General features: G+C 34.0%; 6 protein-coding genes across 11 annotated transcripts; 2 read left to right on the top strand and 4 right to left on the bottom strand.

The window, feature by feature from the left end:
• Positions 1-77: 77 nt before the first annotated feature.
• On the bottom strand, positions 78-2454 carry LOC145724377 (myotubularin-related protein 9). 5 transcript variants are annotated; one of them, XM_081972636.1, is made up of 7 exons: positions 2301-2454; positions 2044-2248; positions 1459-1903; positions 1092-1367; positions 583-1035; positions 332-527; positions 78-272 (listed from the first exon to the last, which is right to left on the bottom strand). In XM_081972636.1, the coding sequence occupies exons 2-7, from the start codon at positions 2188-2190 to the stop codon at positions 131-133; spliced, it is 1659 nt and encodes a 552-aa protein (XP_081828762.1). In that variant the 5' UTR covers positions 2191-2248; positions 2301-2454; the 3' UTR covers positions 78-130. The 5 variants fall into 5 exon arrangements, with proteins under 5 accessions (XP_081828762.1, XP_081828764.1, XP_081828766.1 ...); XM_081972638.1 differs by having other exon boundaries at positions 2044-2238; positions 2294-2448; XM_081972640.1 differs by having other exon boundaries at positions 2044-2197; positions 2294-2448.
• A 145-nt stretch (positions 2455-2599) lies between these two features.
• On the bottom strand, positions 2600-3562 carry mRpS25 (mitochondrial ribosomal protein S25). The gene is made up of 4 exons (XM_081972704.1): positions 3225-3562; positions 3068-3174; positions 2912-2999; positions 2600-2841 (listed from the first exon to the last, which is right to left on the bottom strand). Exons 1-4 carry the CDS (start codon positions 3359-3361, stop codon positions 2664-2666), a joined length of 510 nt encoding a protein of 169 aa, XP_081828830.1. The 5' UTR covers positions 3362-3562; the 3' UTR covers positions 2600-2663.
• A 134-nt stretch (positions 3563-3696) lies between these two features.
• Tmem18 (transmembrane protein 18) lies at positions 3697-4970 on the top strand. The gene is made up of 4 exons (XM_081972705.1): positions 3697-3950; positions 4148-4265; positions 4357-4505; positions 4570-4970. Exons 1-4 carry the CDS (start codon positions 3879-3881, stop codon positions 4678-4680), a joined length of 450 nt encoding a protein of 149 aa, XP_081828831.1. The 5' UTR covers positions 3697-3878; the 3' UTR covers positions 4681-4970.
• Positions 4971-5105: 135 nt separating this feature from the next.
• Positions 5106-8587, bottom strand: LOC145724398 (protein FAM76A). Its single transcript, XM_081972670.1, has 5 exons — positions 8093-8587; positions 6417-6695; positions 6230-6363; positions 5932-6166; positions 5106-5558 (listed from the first exon to the last, which is right to left on the bottom strand). Exons 1-5 carry the CDS (start codon positions 8177-8179, stop codon positions 5319-5321), a joined length of 975 nt encoding a protein of 324 aa, XP_081828796.1. The 5' UTR covers positions 8180-8587; the 3' UTR covers positions 5106-5318.
• Positions 8588-8882: 295 nt separating this feature from the next.
• LOC145724384 (uncharacterized) lies at positions 8883-15140 on the top strand. Of its 2 annotated transcripts, XM_081972651.1 has the most exons (10): positions 8884-9063; positions 9490-9552; positions 10448-10860; positions 12826-12998; positions 13092-13251; positions 13307-13411; positions 13473-13734; positions 13820-14004; positions 14101-14160; positions 14377-15140. In XM_081972651.1, the coding sequence occupies exons 2-9, from the start codon at positions 9516-9518 to the stop codon at positions 14155-14157; spliced, it is 1392 nt and encodes a 463-aa protein (XP_081828777.1). In that variant the 5' UTR covers positions 8884-9063; positions 9490-9515; the 3' UTR covers positions 14158-14160; positions 14377-15140. The 2 variants fall into 2 exon arrangements, with proteins under 2 accessions (XP_081828778.1, XP_081828777.1); XM_081972652.1 differs by having other exon boundaries at positions 8883-9063; positions 13533-13734; positions 14101-15140.
• A 217-nt stretch (positions 15141-15357) lies between these two features.
• On the bottom strand, positions 15358-16701 carry mRpL32 (mitochondrial ribosomal protein L32). The gene is made up of 3 exons (XM_081972695.1): positions 16059-16701; positions 15734-15985; positions 15358-15680 (listed from the first exon to the last, which is right to left on the bottom strand). The coding sequence occupies exons 1-3, from the start codon at positions 16150-16152 to the stop codon at positions 15418-15420; spliced, it is 609 nt and encodes a 202-aa protein (XP_081828821.1). The 5' UTR covers positions 16153-16701; the 3' UTR covers positions 15358-15417.
• Positions 16702-17141: the final 440 nt, after the last annotated feature.

Below are 17141 nucleotides of genomic sequence, written 5' to 3'. Positions count from 1 at the left end.
ATAGTCAACTGTCAGTTTCCATAAAGTTTAAAAATAGAATTTTTTTTAATTTGTACCTTTAAGACTAAACTAATGGGTTTGCACAGTCATAAAATATATTAAACATAGATTTTAATTTAATAACATTCAATTATAAAGCCTCATACTCTTTTTTTAAGTCAATAAGTTGTTTTCGTGTACGTATCGCCTTAGACCTGAGATTCTTGTCGTTTTGAATGAGCTGGAGAATTTTTTGGGATTTACTTTTTTGGTATTTCTGATCTATCACCCATCTAAAAGAAAATAAAATACAGTTTTCATAAAATCCTACTAAATTTGCAACCTTGTTGACCTAAGATAGAGTTCTTCCCATAATACCAAACTGACTGGCGCTATACTGGGCCAAATGGCCGCTTTATTAGGTTCATACATTGGATTCAAAAAATTGGTAATAACGTCAGGGCGGTTTAAGTACGACCAGAAACTGATAGTAGATTCTGTAAGTTTCATTTCTTGCCGCTCAAACTCGTTATTTCCGAGAAAAGTACCTGAAATTAGTAGGTCTTCATTATTTTTTCCAGATAATGTAATATTAACACTCACCAAAGTTGCTGAAATAGGAATGTTCAAAAATTAATATAAGCATCTGAGTGGTAAATTCAAAGCTGTAAGGAAATTGAAAATAAATTTGATGAATACAGTCCAAGAACAGTAAGAACGTGGGCTGCTGATGTTTACTTTTTGAACTGGAATAGCAAAACTTTGCGTGCCTTGTTTGAAACGGATGACCGGCCTGAAGCCATTCGCGTTCTATTAAAGCCTGAAAACCTCGAACCGTCCGACAATCCGGATTCAAGATAATCTGAGCCACTGAAGTGACTAGTAAAGTAGCGTCCAGTCCGGACGATCCGTGTACCAGTACAGAAGCGCCATCTTTATCCAAACATTGGGCCACCAAACATGCCGTACTCAACACGTTGTGAATATGCGTCAACCAATGGCAACTTTCCAATCTCGATAACCATTTATCGGTCGAAATTGTTACGTCGTTACAAGCTAAAACAACCAGATTCACTGAAATGATGCATAACCTTCTAAACATTGGAGCAAACCTTCAATAAGTTTACTAAAATGGTCCAGAACCATGCCATCACACTTTACTAAACGATCCAAATTTTTGAATATTTTATTCCACTGATTGTAATGCCCGTCCGGTTCAGTTCCGCCGCCTTTTCCCTTACAATGTCCAATCAAACCAGGACTTCTAGTGTCGATTATGTAACCTTTTTTGTGGGGACCAAGTATGGCGGTTAGAATCTTCTCATCTGCTCTTGATCTTTTATTGCTGTTGCTCAGTAATGGTTGACTACTTCTCAACAAAATAGCACCTTAAAGATGACAATTCTTCCTTTCACATGATACTCTCTAATAAGAACAAAACCACCACAAAAAAAAAACAGAGATTTGCTTGTTACTCACCATTATCGTGACGATAACTTAACAAAGGAAATCGTCCGCCTTCGCGAAAACTGGCAGCTGCTATTAACGTGTTATCATCCACATTTTTAGGCACAATCAATACCGAACTATAACTTTTGCAAACTGAAAATGTTTTGTTGATATTTGAAATTCTCCATTCATCGGCAGCTAACAATTTTGCAAATTCCGTTTCTGGCCTAAACAGGGTATAACCATCTTCCAGAATGTTGTACATTGGCCTATAGAAGAACGGGTAGGACAACTCAGCTTTGTACATTGTGGTCAGTCTTTCTATTGAAGTAAAAACATTTTGAAAATCGTATGTGTGTGGTATGTCCAGTTGCAGTTGACGAAAATCCTTGCATTTTAAAATTATTGTTCCACCACCCTGATTTTGGCTTGCTTGATGTTTTGTCTCTATTGTATCGATTGCTTGGATCAATAACTAAAAATGTGTTATAATTTTCTTTTAAATGTACTTTGGCTCTCTTAATTTATTGTTGTTTTATTGGATATTTTAATAACTTACAGGTAAAATATGGTTGAGGAATAGTGTGTTTCAATCAACAAAAGTACCCAACTTACCCATAACTCTTGGACATTTTCTTTTCGTGTTGAAACTATAAGATGATGACCAGTTATGCACAAAGTTCCATCAATGGGTTCATTAAAAGGTGAATGTAAAATAACCCCATCTAATTTAGGTGTTGTGATAAAGTCCCCAAATTCCATATTTCTTCTATAATAATTCTTCTATTTAAATCATTTTTTTCACATTACCTATTCAGGGCTGAGATTAACCAAAATTTAATTCTGACTCAATAGTTATACTTACTACTTACCAAACCACCTTTTTTAATTAAGGCTTGTGTAGTTATGACTTTAAATTAGTCATTTGAAGGCATTATTTTAGTACTAATTTACTGTAGATACTTTGTTTTAGTTGGATGTTTATTCATTACTCAAAAACTGTTCTTATCCATATTTGTTTATATTATTGTTTTGACATTTTTTTAATAGAACAGCTGATTCTAACATAAAACTTTGACACTAGACCACTGAACACGTGACATTCCTCTTCAAATTGCATTGACGTCACGTGACTAGCTGTTGTAAGCAAACAATCAATTGACAAACTTGGGGCTTTTAATATTATTTTTATTATTATAAACAGATTATTTCAACTAAAACAACATTTCTTAAGATTAACTATCAGACTTTCTGAACTTGTACTTGCCCCTCCACTCTTTGGGAAGAGGGCACAACCCAGGACAAGGTATTTGGCCAGGTATTTCACAAATACAGTGCCGGTCGCATCCAACCCCAAAGTTGGCTGGATTGTCTTTCTTTTCCTTGGCTATCAGCTCCAGTTTCAGTACGTCTCTGTATTATAAATAAATTGTATTGAAAATTCTGTTTTATGCAGTGATTTAATGTATGATCAAGACATTACCGACTCTTTCCAATGACTTTAATTAAATGTTCATATATTTCATCTTTCGATTTACCATCCACATCAATCAGCATATGGTCTCCAGTATCTGCAAGTTTAACCACCTCACTTAATATAGCAATGCTTTAAAAGTGGAAGAATGTATGAGAGTTTTACCATAAAAAGCCCTAATAAATGGTGAGGGAGTCATATTTTTGAAAGTGGATATTTGAATATTTGGATTTTTATACTGGACTTGAGGCAGGTGCCAAAACACAAAATCCCTGAAAATTTACAAAATAGGAGTTGTGTAATTGCAATGATAAATTGTTACCTAGTGCCTTGGTGGCTTTCACCTCTTGTATTATAATTGATAGTTAAAATTTGTATTTGGTCCTTTAAATACAATCGACCTGCCTCCAAGTACTTGGTCGTGCGCCTTATAGGTGCCAGTCCTCGCATAAACGGCATTTTTCTGAATTTGTTCTATCACTTTCCAAACAGTAAGTCAATTTAATTGGTTTTCAGCTGCTAAAACTATATTTTTTCGTTTGGTTTTGTGGTCTAAGCTGCTAGAAATATGCAATTCAAACGTTTAAAAAAATTAAGGCTCAAGCTCAAAAAACTTAAATTCTAAAAAGCAAAGGAAAAATTTGAGGTTACTTCCAACCTCCAAGGATAACATAACCACACTTTTGTCAACCAAGTCCGAGTCACGTGCTATTCAGCTTTTCAGGAATAATGAAATCACATGGTAGGTGTCTTATGCCGCTGTTCACATTTGACCATTGTCATTTTGACAGCAAAACAATAACAAAAACTTCAAAACAATTTTATTAAATTTTAAAAATAATAAGTAAACACAAACCAATAATTATAAAAAATATCACAAGCTTGTGGTGACACGCGATTGGTTTACCGGATCGAATGTTTTCGATTTTTTGGAAAATATTGGCCGTATGGGTAATTTTAATGAAAATCAATTGAAATGAGTGAAATCAACTCTAGAAATTTAGTGGATATCAGTAAATTTGAAGGATTTGTATCGTTTTTGTCTGGTGTAAGTATTGAATATTGTATTTTATTATAATAGTTGGTACTTTTTTTATCAAGTTATTAAATAGTTTTTTGCATTACTTCTGAACATCTGGTTTTCAAAACAGTTTAATATGCTTGTTTTCAATTAGCATAAAGTTCTTAACAAGTTAACTCAGCTCAATCAGCTAATATTATCAGATATACATATAAAAATTTTAGATTGACTGGCAAGATCCATGGCTCATTGGTCTTCTTATGTTTCACCTGGCCATTTTTCTGATGGCACTTTTGACTAGAAACTATGGAAACTTTCAGGCTTTACTATTTTTTGCCTTATGTAAGTGTTGTCATTTAATCCACCAACAATTAACACCCTTAAAATGTATTACACATATACAGTAAATATTTATTGTTACATTTGTTTTTAGTGCTCATGGTGTATTTTTCTGAATATATAAATGAGGTGGCTTCCTCAAATTGGAAAATATTTTCACGCCAGCAGTATTTTGACAGCAATGGACTTTTCATTTCAGTGGTATTTTCCATACCAATTTTAATGAACTGCATGTTAATGGTTGTAAGTATGCACTAGCTGATAGCTTGTCGAAATGCAAAAAAAGAAATTATGTTGTTTTTTTAAGGGTAATTGGTTGTACCAGTCCGCGCAATTAATGACAACGTTGAAAACAGCCCAATTGAAGGAAAAATTGCGAAAAGAAAAACGACCTAAAAGTAAACCAAAACGGGAATGAAATAAAGTGTAGCTTATATTCTAGATTAAGATGAGGATAATGAAAAGGCTTGCTTTTGGTATTTACTAATAGTTACTCTGTCATATCAATTGGAGATATGAGGGTAAAGTCAAAATGGAATTAGTCTGATAATTAAGAATTTTTTTACTGTGGTTTGTAATTTTTCTTATGAAAATGTGCTTTGTGTATAGAGATAATCTGTATTTTGCTTAAATGTATGTAGGCATCAGAAGAGAAAATTTTTACTGATGTATTTGTTGCCATTATTATATTACCATTATAAGACAAAAGGTTGTTTGCTGAATCTGAAAATTACAGGTTTAATTCTTTGAGTTTCTAAATAGCAACAAGTAAAAAATCTAGACATCCTCTGTAAATAAGTATTTTACACTACCCACCTTAATAAAAAACCAATGAAACACTCATTTATAAAGTTTCAATGTATATTTACACGCAAGAATGGTAAAACTTAAGAGGAATAAATTAATGTGTTCTAAAGACTGCAGTTACACTAAATTAACCAGAAAGGGATAAAAAAATAGTTTCCACACACACTCTAACTCAAAAGTAACCGATAAAAGTTATTGTATTTTCTAGAAAAATAAAGAATTGTTTTCCTTCTATATGTAAATTCCGGTTTATTGTATACTGGGACTGTCCGTGCCACTACTGTTGTTGGCATCAGAATTGGTTGCGGCCAGCTGTTCAGTTTTTGACGTTTTCTTGTTGATTTTTGATAGACTCGCTACTTGTTTGAGCAGTCCGGATATTCGTTTGTTCAACGTGTCCACTTTGTCATCGTGCTCTTTCAAATTCGTCTTCATTTTGTTGCGCAACTCCGATTCGGTTGTAAAATGTTTCGCTTTCAATTCAGTTATCTGACAAAACAAATTATACAGTGTGTACATGTAATTGATTATACAGGTGTGGTAAATCCAAAAGCGACCATAGGAAAACCGTGTAACGGACAGAGAAACGTAGGTAATTGCATGCGCGGGAGAAAGACAGAAAACGAAAAAAATATCAAGTAGGCCATATTTTTAGCGCTCTGTTGCCAAACGCCGTAAGTAAGTTTGTCGAGGGTATTGAATACTTACGGCGTTTGGCAACAGCGCGCTAAAAATATGGCCTACTTGATATTTTTTTCGTTTTCTGTCTTTCTCCCGCGCATGCAATTACCTACGTTTCTCTGTCCGTTTCACGGTTTTCCTATGGTCGCTTTTGGATTTACCACACCTGTATATAACTTACCGTTTTGTCTTTTGTAAATAATTGAGCATCTTTTTGAGCCACTTGTTTCTTTAAACTGGCAATTTGCTCTTTGAGTTGCGTCATGGCTACGACATGGTCTGAACTGTTTGGGTCCACATCGCCCCGCATTCCTGGAGCCGCATTATTTCGGGATACTTTATTGGGGGGCTGTTCGTCCGGCACTGGCATTTTCGTAACGTCAGGTCGATTCGGCCTTTTGTTATGACTACGCATCCTATAACAAGGAAACAATTTAAAATTTGAGTTATACTTGATGATGATGATGAAAAAAACTTACTTTCCCTCTTTGTGTTTTTTATGTATGGCGGACAGTTTTAAATGGGCGCGTCTCTCAGCGTCGCCTTGTTTAGTTTTTGCCAAGGCCCGTTTGAATGATAATGTACACAGCCAACACAACAATTTACCATCAACCTATGAAAGAAAACAAACTTTTGCCTACAATTAAAAACTTTGAGTCTCATTACCTTTTTATCATCATCCTGTCTATCAAACGCACACTTTTGTTTGCACTGTTCGCAATTCACGGGTGGTCCATACTTGATTTCCGAGTTGGTGCATCGTTGGCATTTGTTGCCGATAAATGCGGCGATAATGTTACAGTACTCGCAGGCCGTTGGTTTTCCATAAGACTTCACGTTTTGTTCGCACTTTTTGCAAATCGTGCTCGTGTTACCTTTTGACGTTTGCTGGAATTCTGATCGACAATATGTGCATTTTACCACAGGAAACGCACCTCGACATTCCTGATTGTAGAAAGAAAAATTTCAGTGCCATAGTTTTCTCTATAAAAAAAGTTAACAAAAACTAAAAGGAAACACAACTAGGAACATAAAACTGAATGAGGTTACTTGATTAAAACTGTTCACTTTTTTGATTTTCAGGCATCAAAATTAAAATAATTTTGCTAATTCAAGGATTACCTATATGGAAATTGGTGAGAGATACATAGCATTGGTTAAATAATCCTGAACTAAATGACAAAAGGCTACACCTAAAGCAACATAATGGCTTAATTAGGTACAGGTACCAATACAAGTTTTATTTTTAGTTTCAGAAGAAAACTTTCTATACAAAAGTGATAATTACAAAGGTCTACTATATTTCTAGATAAATTTTCAAGCTTTAGTCTCAAAATTACGTGGCTAACCAAACTTACCTTTGTACAATAAGTTTTAATTTTTTAAACTTCTATCAGTATTTTCTTCTAAAACTAAAAATAAAGTTTGTATTGGGTTGGTCTAAATCCAATCAATAACCCTGTACCTTTTATTCCCCCTTATATTTAAGTAAAGCCAAAAAAAGGGTAAAACTCATTTAAGCCAATAAGTTCTATTAATGAAATTATTATGATGCTTAAATGTTTGTTTTTTTGGTCTCACACTCAAACTGGCAATAACAATGCAGTTAAGGTACACAGGTTGTTTTGCCCACCACAGCAGCATCTTCAATCTGTCTGTTTTAAATTGGTACAAAATTTAAAATCCACATATAGAACTCAATTTTCTCAAGATATTTCAAACTAATAAAAAACCTTACAGGACCTTTTAGTTTAGACACTGATTACCCACTTTAGAACCTTATAATTCATCCAGTTAAACTTCTGAATTCAATAATCACAACAGAAATGTACCACAAACTTATCTTACCTAGATGAAAAGTAGATATTGTCAAATTGCCAGAAATGCATTTAAAAAAATTGGCTCATTTTTGCTGACATTGAAACTTGAACTTGAACATTGAGATGATTATAATACATACCTTGAAAACCACAATATTAATTTGTTTATATACCTACCCTGTTATGAGAACCACAATCACATTATGATAAAAGACAATTAAGTATATGTATAATACATAAGAATTAAAACAGACATTAGCATTTTATTTTGACTATGACTACTTGTTATAGGAACATTTGGATGTGAAGTATCAACAAACTTGATTGATTACTACTATTACTCATTGATTACTTGGACTCCTGTGAAACTGCTGAATATAGAATTATTAAGAGTTTATTCTAGTAAAGCTTTAACTAGGTTTTACCACATTAAAAACAGATGACTATCCCAATTTTCAATTTAGATAGTTTACACATAAAGGTGAGATAATTATGATGACTGGGGAGAGAATGATAACTTACTTTGCAAAGCTGCTGACCTGCCGATAGTTCTTCGAAAGGAAACCGAGCAAAGCAACGAGAACAAGCGAAAAGGGCTGTAGCACTCATAATCTGATCTTAAAGTGGCAGATTTCCTAGAAGTTTCCAAAGCACTATTCACTATTCAGTAAACACCCCAGACTTGACCTTGCTTCAACAGATTTACGTCAAATTGTCGTAAACAGGAGAAAATTTGTTATTATTAAAACAAACAGAACAGGCAAAGTTTTGAAAGAAATTGGGGTATTAAAAAAAATTGACAGGTACACAAATCGGATGACCGCTTTGAAAAACGAAAAAACAAAATGGATAAGGAAGGACGAAAGACGAAACGTATATTGACAAATGACAGATAAAAAGACGTCATCAGACGTCAGCTGTGCAGACTTTTTTTGTCACAGTCAGAACAAAAACCACACTTTCTGGTTCTTTTACAGATGGTACGTGCACGCCTCGAGCTGCAGAAACCACAAAAAACCACCCACAACCAGTACCCACATACCGAACGCGCTATTTCAGTGCATCAGAAAAGTAGAAAGTTTTTAGCCGTCTGGTGTACGGTGCGGTTAACCGTACAGAGATGGCGCTACATTCGACTTTCAGTAATCAAGTAATGGCTTCCATTGGGTTAACCAGAATTCCGGTTATATGGTATAAAATGAATTTAAACTCATTCACTCACAGTTTGCATTCTGCTTCTTTAATTTTCATTTACTCACCAAAGAAAATAGTATTAAATTGATGAAAAAGATATTAGTTTGTAGGTCCTGAAACAAAAATTTATTGTTCTGGTTGTTGAGTGACGTCACTTATGCGCCGACCAATAAACTCCGCGGTTGGTCGTTCAATCGAACGCTATCGAGGAAACGCTAGCTTGCAAGCTTGGGGTGTGTACGTTGGTGAAAATATCTGATCGGAAATCGTTTTAATTGCCTGTAATTTGGTCCCAAAAGGTAAAATATATTTTAAAAATTGTTTTTTTACGCTTCTAAACTAGAAAATAGTTGTACACTACGTCAAATAGCCTGAACACTGACAATATTGACGTGACAGTGTCGTTGACATGTGCCTAAAAATTTTGTCATACATCATCGCATTTCAAAATTTGAAGTATTTATTTGGCATTATTAATTTGTTATTAACCCCCCGTCGATTCGTCTGCCAGGGGCCACTCAAAGGGCGCTTAAAAAGACCACAATGTTGGGCCCCATAACCTCCCTTTTGTTCATTCACGTCCGCCATTTTTATTGCGTAGCTTCTATAAGTAACCGCCTATTTATCTTGGACACCATCAACCTCTATTATTGGCTTTTAATTATTATTATTACAAAATTGCAATATTGGCTTAGTTTTTTTCAATTTTGGTGTATTTTGTTTAGGAAAAACCTAAAAGACATCAGAAAGGATGGCGTCTTCACCACAGTATGAAATTCAGGAAACAGGTTTGTACTTAATTTTTTTATGAACATCTGTCAATTTCAATTATCCAATCAGCTTTCCTTTCTATTTATATACTCATACATGTGTTTATATATAATTTTGAGTTTATCTTTATTGTGGTAGAAATTGTTTGTCTATTTGGATTAAATGTAATAGTTTAAGGAGTTTCTTAATGAATAGAACAATATAACCTGTTTGGGTCTGCAATTATAAGTAAAGTTCACCTTTGAGCTATTACAGGAATTTGTTTGGGCTTGCATTATTTGCTTTAAGCCAATATGAGCCTTTTTATTCGTTTTTAAGCTCCATGGAGCCAGCAGAGCGTTTTTGACGTCACAATGACGTAATTTGGCAAAACCATAGATTGACCAATTGTCAAACTACGTCATTGTGACGTCAAAAAGCTCTGCTTGCTCCATGGAGCTCCATATGCATTTTCAGTAAAATTTTTATGATTTCTGTACTTTCACTTCAGAATAATTTTATTCCAAAGATAATTTCTATAGAAACTGTGCAATCAGACCCTTAAAATAAAGTTCTTTTGAAGTGACAATACTGGCCCTAAACTAGTAGGAAAAAAGGAATATAGGAATAGTTTCAAAATGTCCAAATTTGCAGAACAATACAAGGATATTTGTCTAATATAAAAATGTAAAAAATCTGAAAATCTAAACAATGAAAATAAAACAAAAAGTTACTTGTTTTTTAACTTTAGGTCTCAGTTCAGTAAAATTTACATGTAACTTTCTCTTTAATTTTTTTTTAATATTAGAAGTCTTTCAAATCTAATAATTACAGTTGAGTTGACTAACCTTGTTTTTGTTTCCCATATTGGGAGGAAAGTCCTGTTTTCCATTTTCTCTAAAATAATTTTTTACAAAAAAATATTTAATTTAGAGCAACCGCGATTTGAAACCAGCAGCGCAGACGAAGCGGAGTCTATGTCAGATGGTGAGCAACAGGAGGGTGAGCAACAAATTGTGTACGCACAATACGATGGAAGTTTCGAGCCTCAGTACGAGTACGAATACATCCAGAGAACTGTGAAACGACGCGGTCACCTGCCTAAAGATTCAGTAAAAATTCTGAAAAACTGGCTGTACGAGCACCGTTTCAATGCCTACCCGACTGAAATTGAAAAACACGTGCTGTCTCAAGAAACTGGATTGACAGTGCTACAGATCAGCAATTGGTTTATTAATGCACGTAGACGGTACTTGCCGGATATGATGCGTCGCGAAGGTTATGATTCAATGCAGTACACCATTACCAGGAGGAGAAAGGCTTCCTCAAGGGAGGACGAGGGAGAAGTAAGTTGTTTGCAGTAATTATGTATACAAAATTATCTGACATTGATACAGTTAAAATCAAAGTAGAGGTTAATTTATCATTTAAATGCCAGGCAAAATTGTGATGTGATATACAATGATTGCTCATGCTAAACAATGTCCACATGTACAGCACTTAGCATGAAGCGTTTGACTGTGACTTTACTGATATCTAACCTAACTCAATCTTCTCCAGAAAACAAAAATAACTCCTAACCAAATGTCATGTTTATTTGGAAAATATGCATTAAACAATAGTAGCTATTACTTTACAATTTACCAAAAATAAAGTGGAGCTATTTTATTGCAAAAATAATGGATAAAAGATACAAGGCCCTTCATATACAACACTGTTGCTTACTAGAAAACAGCTCTACAGAAAATCAATATATTACTTTATAAAATAATTTAAATTATTGTACCATCAATCTACCAAAAGTATATTTTCTTAAGGTTATGTGTTTTATTACATATTTCATGTTATAAATATTAAAATGTTTCAAAAACTATTAAGAAATGGTAGGTAATGGAAACAGCAGTTTTACTTAAGTTTACTTTTTACGATTTTTTTAAAAGAAAAAAGTTTACATTACGAACATTTACTTAAGCTATTGGAACCTTTCTGACTTTAATTTGACCCTTTAAAGACAGTCAAAAGGCTTCAGAAAGCATTCGTGACAACTTAAAGACATTAAAGGCTTTCTGACTTCAATTTGACACATTAAAGACAGTAAAAATGCCTCAAGTCGCTGTTTTGTTTGTCTAAAATTACCAAGAAGGCCTCAGGCAGCATTTTTGACAACTTAAAGACATCAAAAGCTGTCTGACATCAGTTTGACACTTTAAGAACAGTTAAAAGGCTGCAAGTCGCTGTTTTGACTGTCTGAAATTATGAGAAATACTTCAAGAAGCATTTTTGACAAATTTAAGACATTAAAAGCTTTCTGACTTTAATTTGACGCTCTAAAGACAGTTTTGATTGTTTAAAATTATCAGAAATACTTCAAGAAGCATTTTTGACAACTTAAAAGACAATAAAATTATTCTGACTTCAATTTGACGCTTTAAAGACAGTAAAAATGCCTCAAGTCGCTGTTTTGTCTGTCTAAAATTACCAAGAAGGCTTCAGGCAACATTTTTGACAAATGTAAGCTATTAGAACCTTTCTGACTTTAATTTAATAATAATAAACTTTATTTGCCAACAAAAGTTGGACCCTTTAAAGACAGTCAAAAGGCTTTAGGAAGCATTCATGACAACTTAAAGACATTAAAAGCTTTCTGACTTCAATTTGACACTTTGAAGACAGTAAAAATGCTTCAAGTTGCTGTTTTGACTGTCTAAAATAATCACGAAGACTTCAGATATAATTTTTGACAAATTTAAGCTACTAGAACCTTTCTGACTTTAATTTGATCCTTTAAAGACAGTCAAAAGGTTTCAGGAAGCATTTGTGACAACTTAAAGACATTAAAGGCTTTCTGACTTCAATTTGACACATTAAAGACAGTAAAAATGCTTCAAGTCGCTGTTTTGTCTGTCTAATATTACCAAGAATGCTTCAGGCAGCATTTTTGACAACTTAAAGACATCAAAAGCTGTCTGACTTCAGTTTGACACTTTAAGGACAGTCAAAAGGCTTCAAGTCGCTGTTTTAACTGTCTGGAATTATCAGAAATACTTCAAGAAGCTTTTTTGACAAATTTAAAACATTAAAAGCTCTCTGACTTTAATTTGACGCTTTAAAGACAGTTTTGATTGTTTAAAATTATCAGAAATACTTCAAGAAGCATTTTTGACAACTTAAACACATTAAAGGCTTTCTGACTTCAGTTTGGCACTTTAAGGACAGTAAAAATGCTTCAAGTTGCTGTTTTGACTGTCTAAAATAATCACGAAGACTTCAGATATAATTTTTGACAAATTTAATGTAGTTTTTTGGTTCAGGTCGTCTACCAAAAAGTAAACAAAATAATGAGAATCCAAAGAATGGACGGAAGCGACGACGGTCAGGCCGGCGAATATATAATTGGCGAAAACGGCGTTATCACGCCTAGAAAGTTCAATCCGTGGAACGCTGACATTCACTATGGATTGACCGTGAATCCGGCAGACAGAGGGTTAGTAACAGAGATCTTCTTAAATTAAAACTTTTCATTGCCTAAAAGTCAAAACGACTAGAGTAAATAAGGAAATAATTGTCAATGTTTTAGAAGTGCTAGTGTGGACGTTCCAAAACAAAACATCGTTTTAAAAACGAAAACTTCGACGACTCCCAAAACCCCAACATTTTCTCCATCAAATCTGGTTATGGTCAAAACCGCGTCCGGGAAAAACGTCATATTAAAAGTAGTTCCGCAAGGCAGCGGTAACGTAAGTTAACTGGTACCACCCACAATTACCGGGTGTTTAATAGTAAATTGTTTAGATTCCGAAAGCCGTCATATTGAAGCCCACCAAGATCATCAAGAGACCCATCGTCAAACCACAAATCGTTCACGAAACCATCGAAGTGTCGGATAATGAAGGAGAGGTAATAATTCACAAATTTAATAATTTCGTGGCGGTGCAAATGTGTGTTTTTTTGGTTTTAGCCGCCGAAAACCGTAATATTAAAACCAAAACTTATTAAAAAAACCTTGTCCGCTCCTAAGGTGGTCGAACCGGAGCAGATCGAGATTGTCGAGGAGGAGATCGCGATCGACGAGAGCGAGTTTGCTTGCGCCAGCTTGAAACAGGAAATGTTTGAGGGCGACTCAGAAAATGAAATGGAAGGGGTGGACGGTTCCAGCGGCATGTTAGAGGAGGAACCCGTCACCGAGGATGAATATGTAGACCAGGAAGTCGATCCTGAAGGTATGTGATTGATTTTTCAACTCTGAGGCTGAAAAACTGATTGTTTGACCCAATATGGTAACAATTAATTTACGTATTGTTGCAGCGGTGTTCGAAGAAGAACTCGTCCAGGAAGTTCAGGACGAGGACGCGGCCGAAGAGGAAGTGATTTTGGACGAAAGCACGTTTTTGAGCGAAAACATATTCTGCGAAACTGTGCAAGAGGATGATGAATCTGGTGAAGTGTTTGTGAACGAAGTCACTTTAGAGGAAGGCGTAAACGAGGTCGAGGTGGGTTATTCAATAATTTAGAAACTGGCTTAAACAACGTATTCCATCAATATTAACAGTATCTTTTATAACATCAAAGTTTTATTTTTCTTGTAGGGTACCGAGTTGGTGATTACTGAAGAATCTTCGGAAGAGGTCCAAGAGTTGGAATAACTAGTAAGATGGACATAATAATTATTATAACATTGTTTCATACACGTTACTGCACTTTTTTGATAACTTTAAGTAGATGTTAAAAATGTCGCGCTGTAGTCTTTTAATTTGGTACATTTAATTCCAAAAGGACGTTAAACGTTTATATAGTTGACTAAAAGTAGTATAACACCACTATTTTGTACAATATCATAGTAATACTTACCTATTTGTAAATAGTTACAGAACGAGGCAGTAATACTCCCTCCCATCGTCGTACATGGATTAGTGTAATGTAATTAGTAGAAAATCTATTTCGACAAGCAACACACCAGAATTACCATTGATTCAAAATTCAATATTTTTTAATCTTATCCAAACAGTCCCACTATTTAAAATTTATTAAGTTTACTTTGATGTGTTGTTATTTATAGTTTTTTATATATTTTGATTCATTTAAAGTAGAACTAAGAAGTTAAGTTTGTTCTGCTTGCATGAAATTTCAGTGTGACTGTCAGTATATTCAGTCAACAAGGATTTAACAGTGATGTATAGCATGTACAAAAATTATTGTCTTCTAACTGGATTTAGTATACTTTCTCTCTTTTTTTCTTGCTAGTGTTACTAGAGAAAAAGAGACAGAGATGACAATCATTTCTGAACAGTTTGGATTTGCAAAAAAAGTTGGATGAAGGCAAATTTCTTTAAAGGTGGTGTTTTTAAATCCACTTTAAAAATTCATTGCCTTTATCCACCTTTAGTCATATTGATCAAGTTTGGGCCGCTTTATTTTGTCCAATTTAATATTTATTACACATAGGCCTTTTATTGTACTAGGGTAGTTATTGATTGTATAGTTAGTGTTGTAAAGCAACACAAATCAGTTTTTCCTACTTTATTTTTTGGTATGTTAAATAAAATTAGTATTTACAAGGTGGATATGTAAGGTTTGCTTTTCTATAGTTAAAACTTATGAATAATGTGTAAATAAAATGGAAAAAGTGTGTTTTTTCTTTATTTTACCACATCACATTTTACCCATCAAGAAGGTCAAAAAATGTACAGGGAATTCAGTTGTTAAAATTATTGGATAAAACAATGATCTCAATTACAATAAGTGTCCCAAATCACATTTGTTTTCACCCTCAATGGAGCAAGTAAAGCAAATGTAGTTTTTGTCATAAAATATGTTACATACAGAGATTTATTAAAAGCCAAAAAAACTTATTATTCATTTATTGTAGAGATCTACTTACTACTTAAGTGAAAATTAATATTAAACTAGCCCAATTCCGTAGGTTTAACTTCAGTGGTTGTAGCACCTTTTTGGGTGGTTTTCTGCATCAGATTGTCAGTGAACCACTGAGGTCTGGGTTTTTTCATTTCAACAATACGTTTGCCTTTCCAAAACTCCTCGGGTTTACTGCTTTTATCATCACTGTACATCACTACCACCTCCTGTTCAACTGGTTCTAGTTTTAACTCTTCCTGAATGGTTTCTTGCATTGCTTTTGTTTCATCAATCACTTTCTTGTAACATGTAGCTAAAAATTGGTTATATTTAGCGTAAGGGAGGTCTCCAATGATGGCAACTTACGGCAGAGCACTCCTGCTTCGTGGTCATCCCCACAAACATTGCAAACCTTTAAGTTTTTCTTGGGAAGCAAAATTTTCAGTACATACTCTGGTGAACCAAATTTCCGTTTCAATCGTTTTTCAATCGTTCTCCGGTGCTTGGGCACTGCGAACAGGAACCCATTCCCCAAAATATCATCCAGAACACTCCTTTGGGGGACTTTTTGTACGGTTTGGGACGACGGCAGATAAGCCAAACATAACCTAGATTCGTCTAATACATAAAGTGTGGTTATAGTAGTGTCAGTAGTGTTTGAAGTACTTTGAAGTTATATAATTTTTGTTACCTGAGGGATAGTGTCCAGTTAGGGCACCGATAAAGGCCCTTTCCAGCCCTTTGAGAGCCCCGTTGATCCGGTAAATAAAGGTGGGTAAAGACATTTTTATGAAACTTGTGCCTGTGAATGTATTCTGTCAACTGCTTACTTTGGACGTTGTGCTTTCAATCCAACCATGGATATAGGTTTTAGTGGGGGATTAAATTTAAATTATTTCAGTAAGTTAAAAGTTTTTTTTTAGTTGTAGGAAAATCTGTTGTTTCTAAAACTGAAATAGCAAACTTTAACTTGAAATCTCCAACAAGCAATTAAAAACTGTCCTTGTATTGAAGGAAACTTATAATATCAACTCAACTTAAATTTTTAATAGTTACTAGTAATTTTACAGGTGCTAGGTAATCAATTAGTAACTTAAAAACATTGTAACACAGGATTGCGGGACTCTTTTAATTTCACAAATTACAAATATGTACAAGATTTCTCTGAAAATTCGTACAGTTTCATTCGCCATATTATCAGTTAGTACGTTTCCATGCAATTGAAGGCGTTTTTAAAAGGATCTCAAAATTGAAATTTGTTTGAGTTCTTATGCTAATTTTCAAATCGTTTTTTTTTCGTTTTTTACTTTATTAGTAACAACAATTAATGAAATTAGAAACAATTCGAATGATAAAATGAAAATTTTTTGATTATGTTCTCTTACTTAAAGAAGTGAAAAATGGCATTTACACGTTGACAATTTGTTGACAGTTTTGACGTATTTTCGCGATTTTAAAATCGTTTATTATCGTTTATATTTTTTACCGTTAAGTGTTTATATGCTACTTCAATCTCGATACGATCTCAAAAACTCAAAACATTCTGAGAACGTTTTTATTTTGCATGGAAACGTAGTAACTGATTGTCTGAAATCTTTGACATAAGGTCACCTGGTATCGTAGTAATGCATTATTTACAAAATAGCTGACTACTTATTTATAAGTTTACTGAACTTGAAAGCACTTGTTCCTTGTACCTACCATTGAGTATAGCGTTGGAGTAAAATCCTTCCACTTCAACGTGTTTTTTGTTTTTATCCTTCCACTTCAGTGT

This window comes from Ips typographus, linkage group LG2 (assembly GCF_016097725.1).
Source record: "Ips typographus isolate SLU linkage group LG2, UJ_Ityp_2.0, whole genome shotgun sequence".
In the NCBI taxonomy this organism is placed as follows: Eukaryota; Metazoa; Arthropoda; class Insecta; order Coleoptera; family Curculionidae; genus Ips; species Ips typographus.
This window is presented reverse-complemented; position numbering and strand designations above follow the sequence as displayed.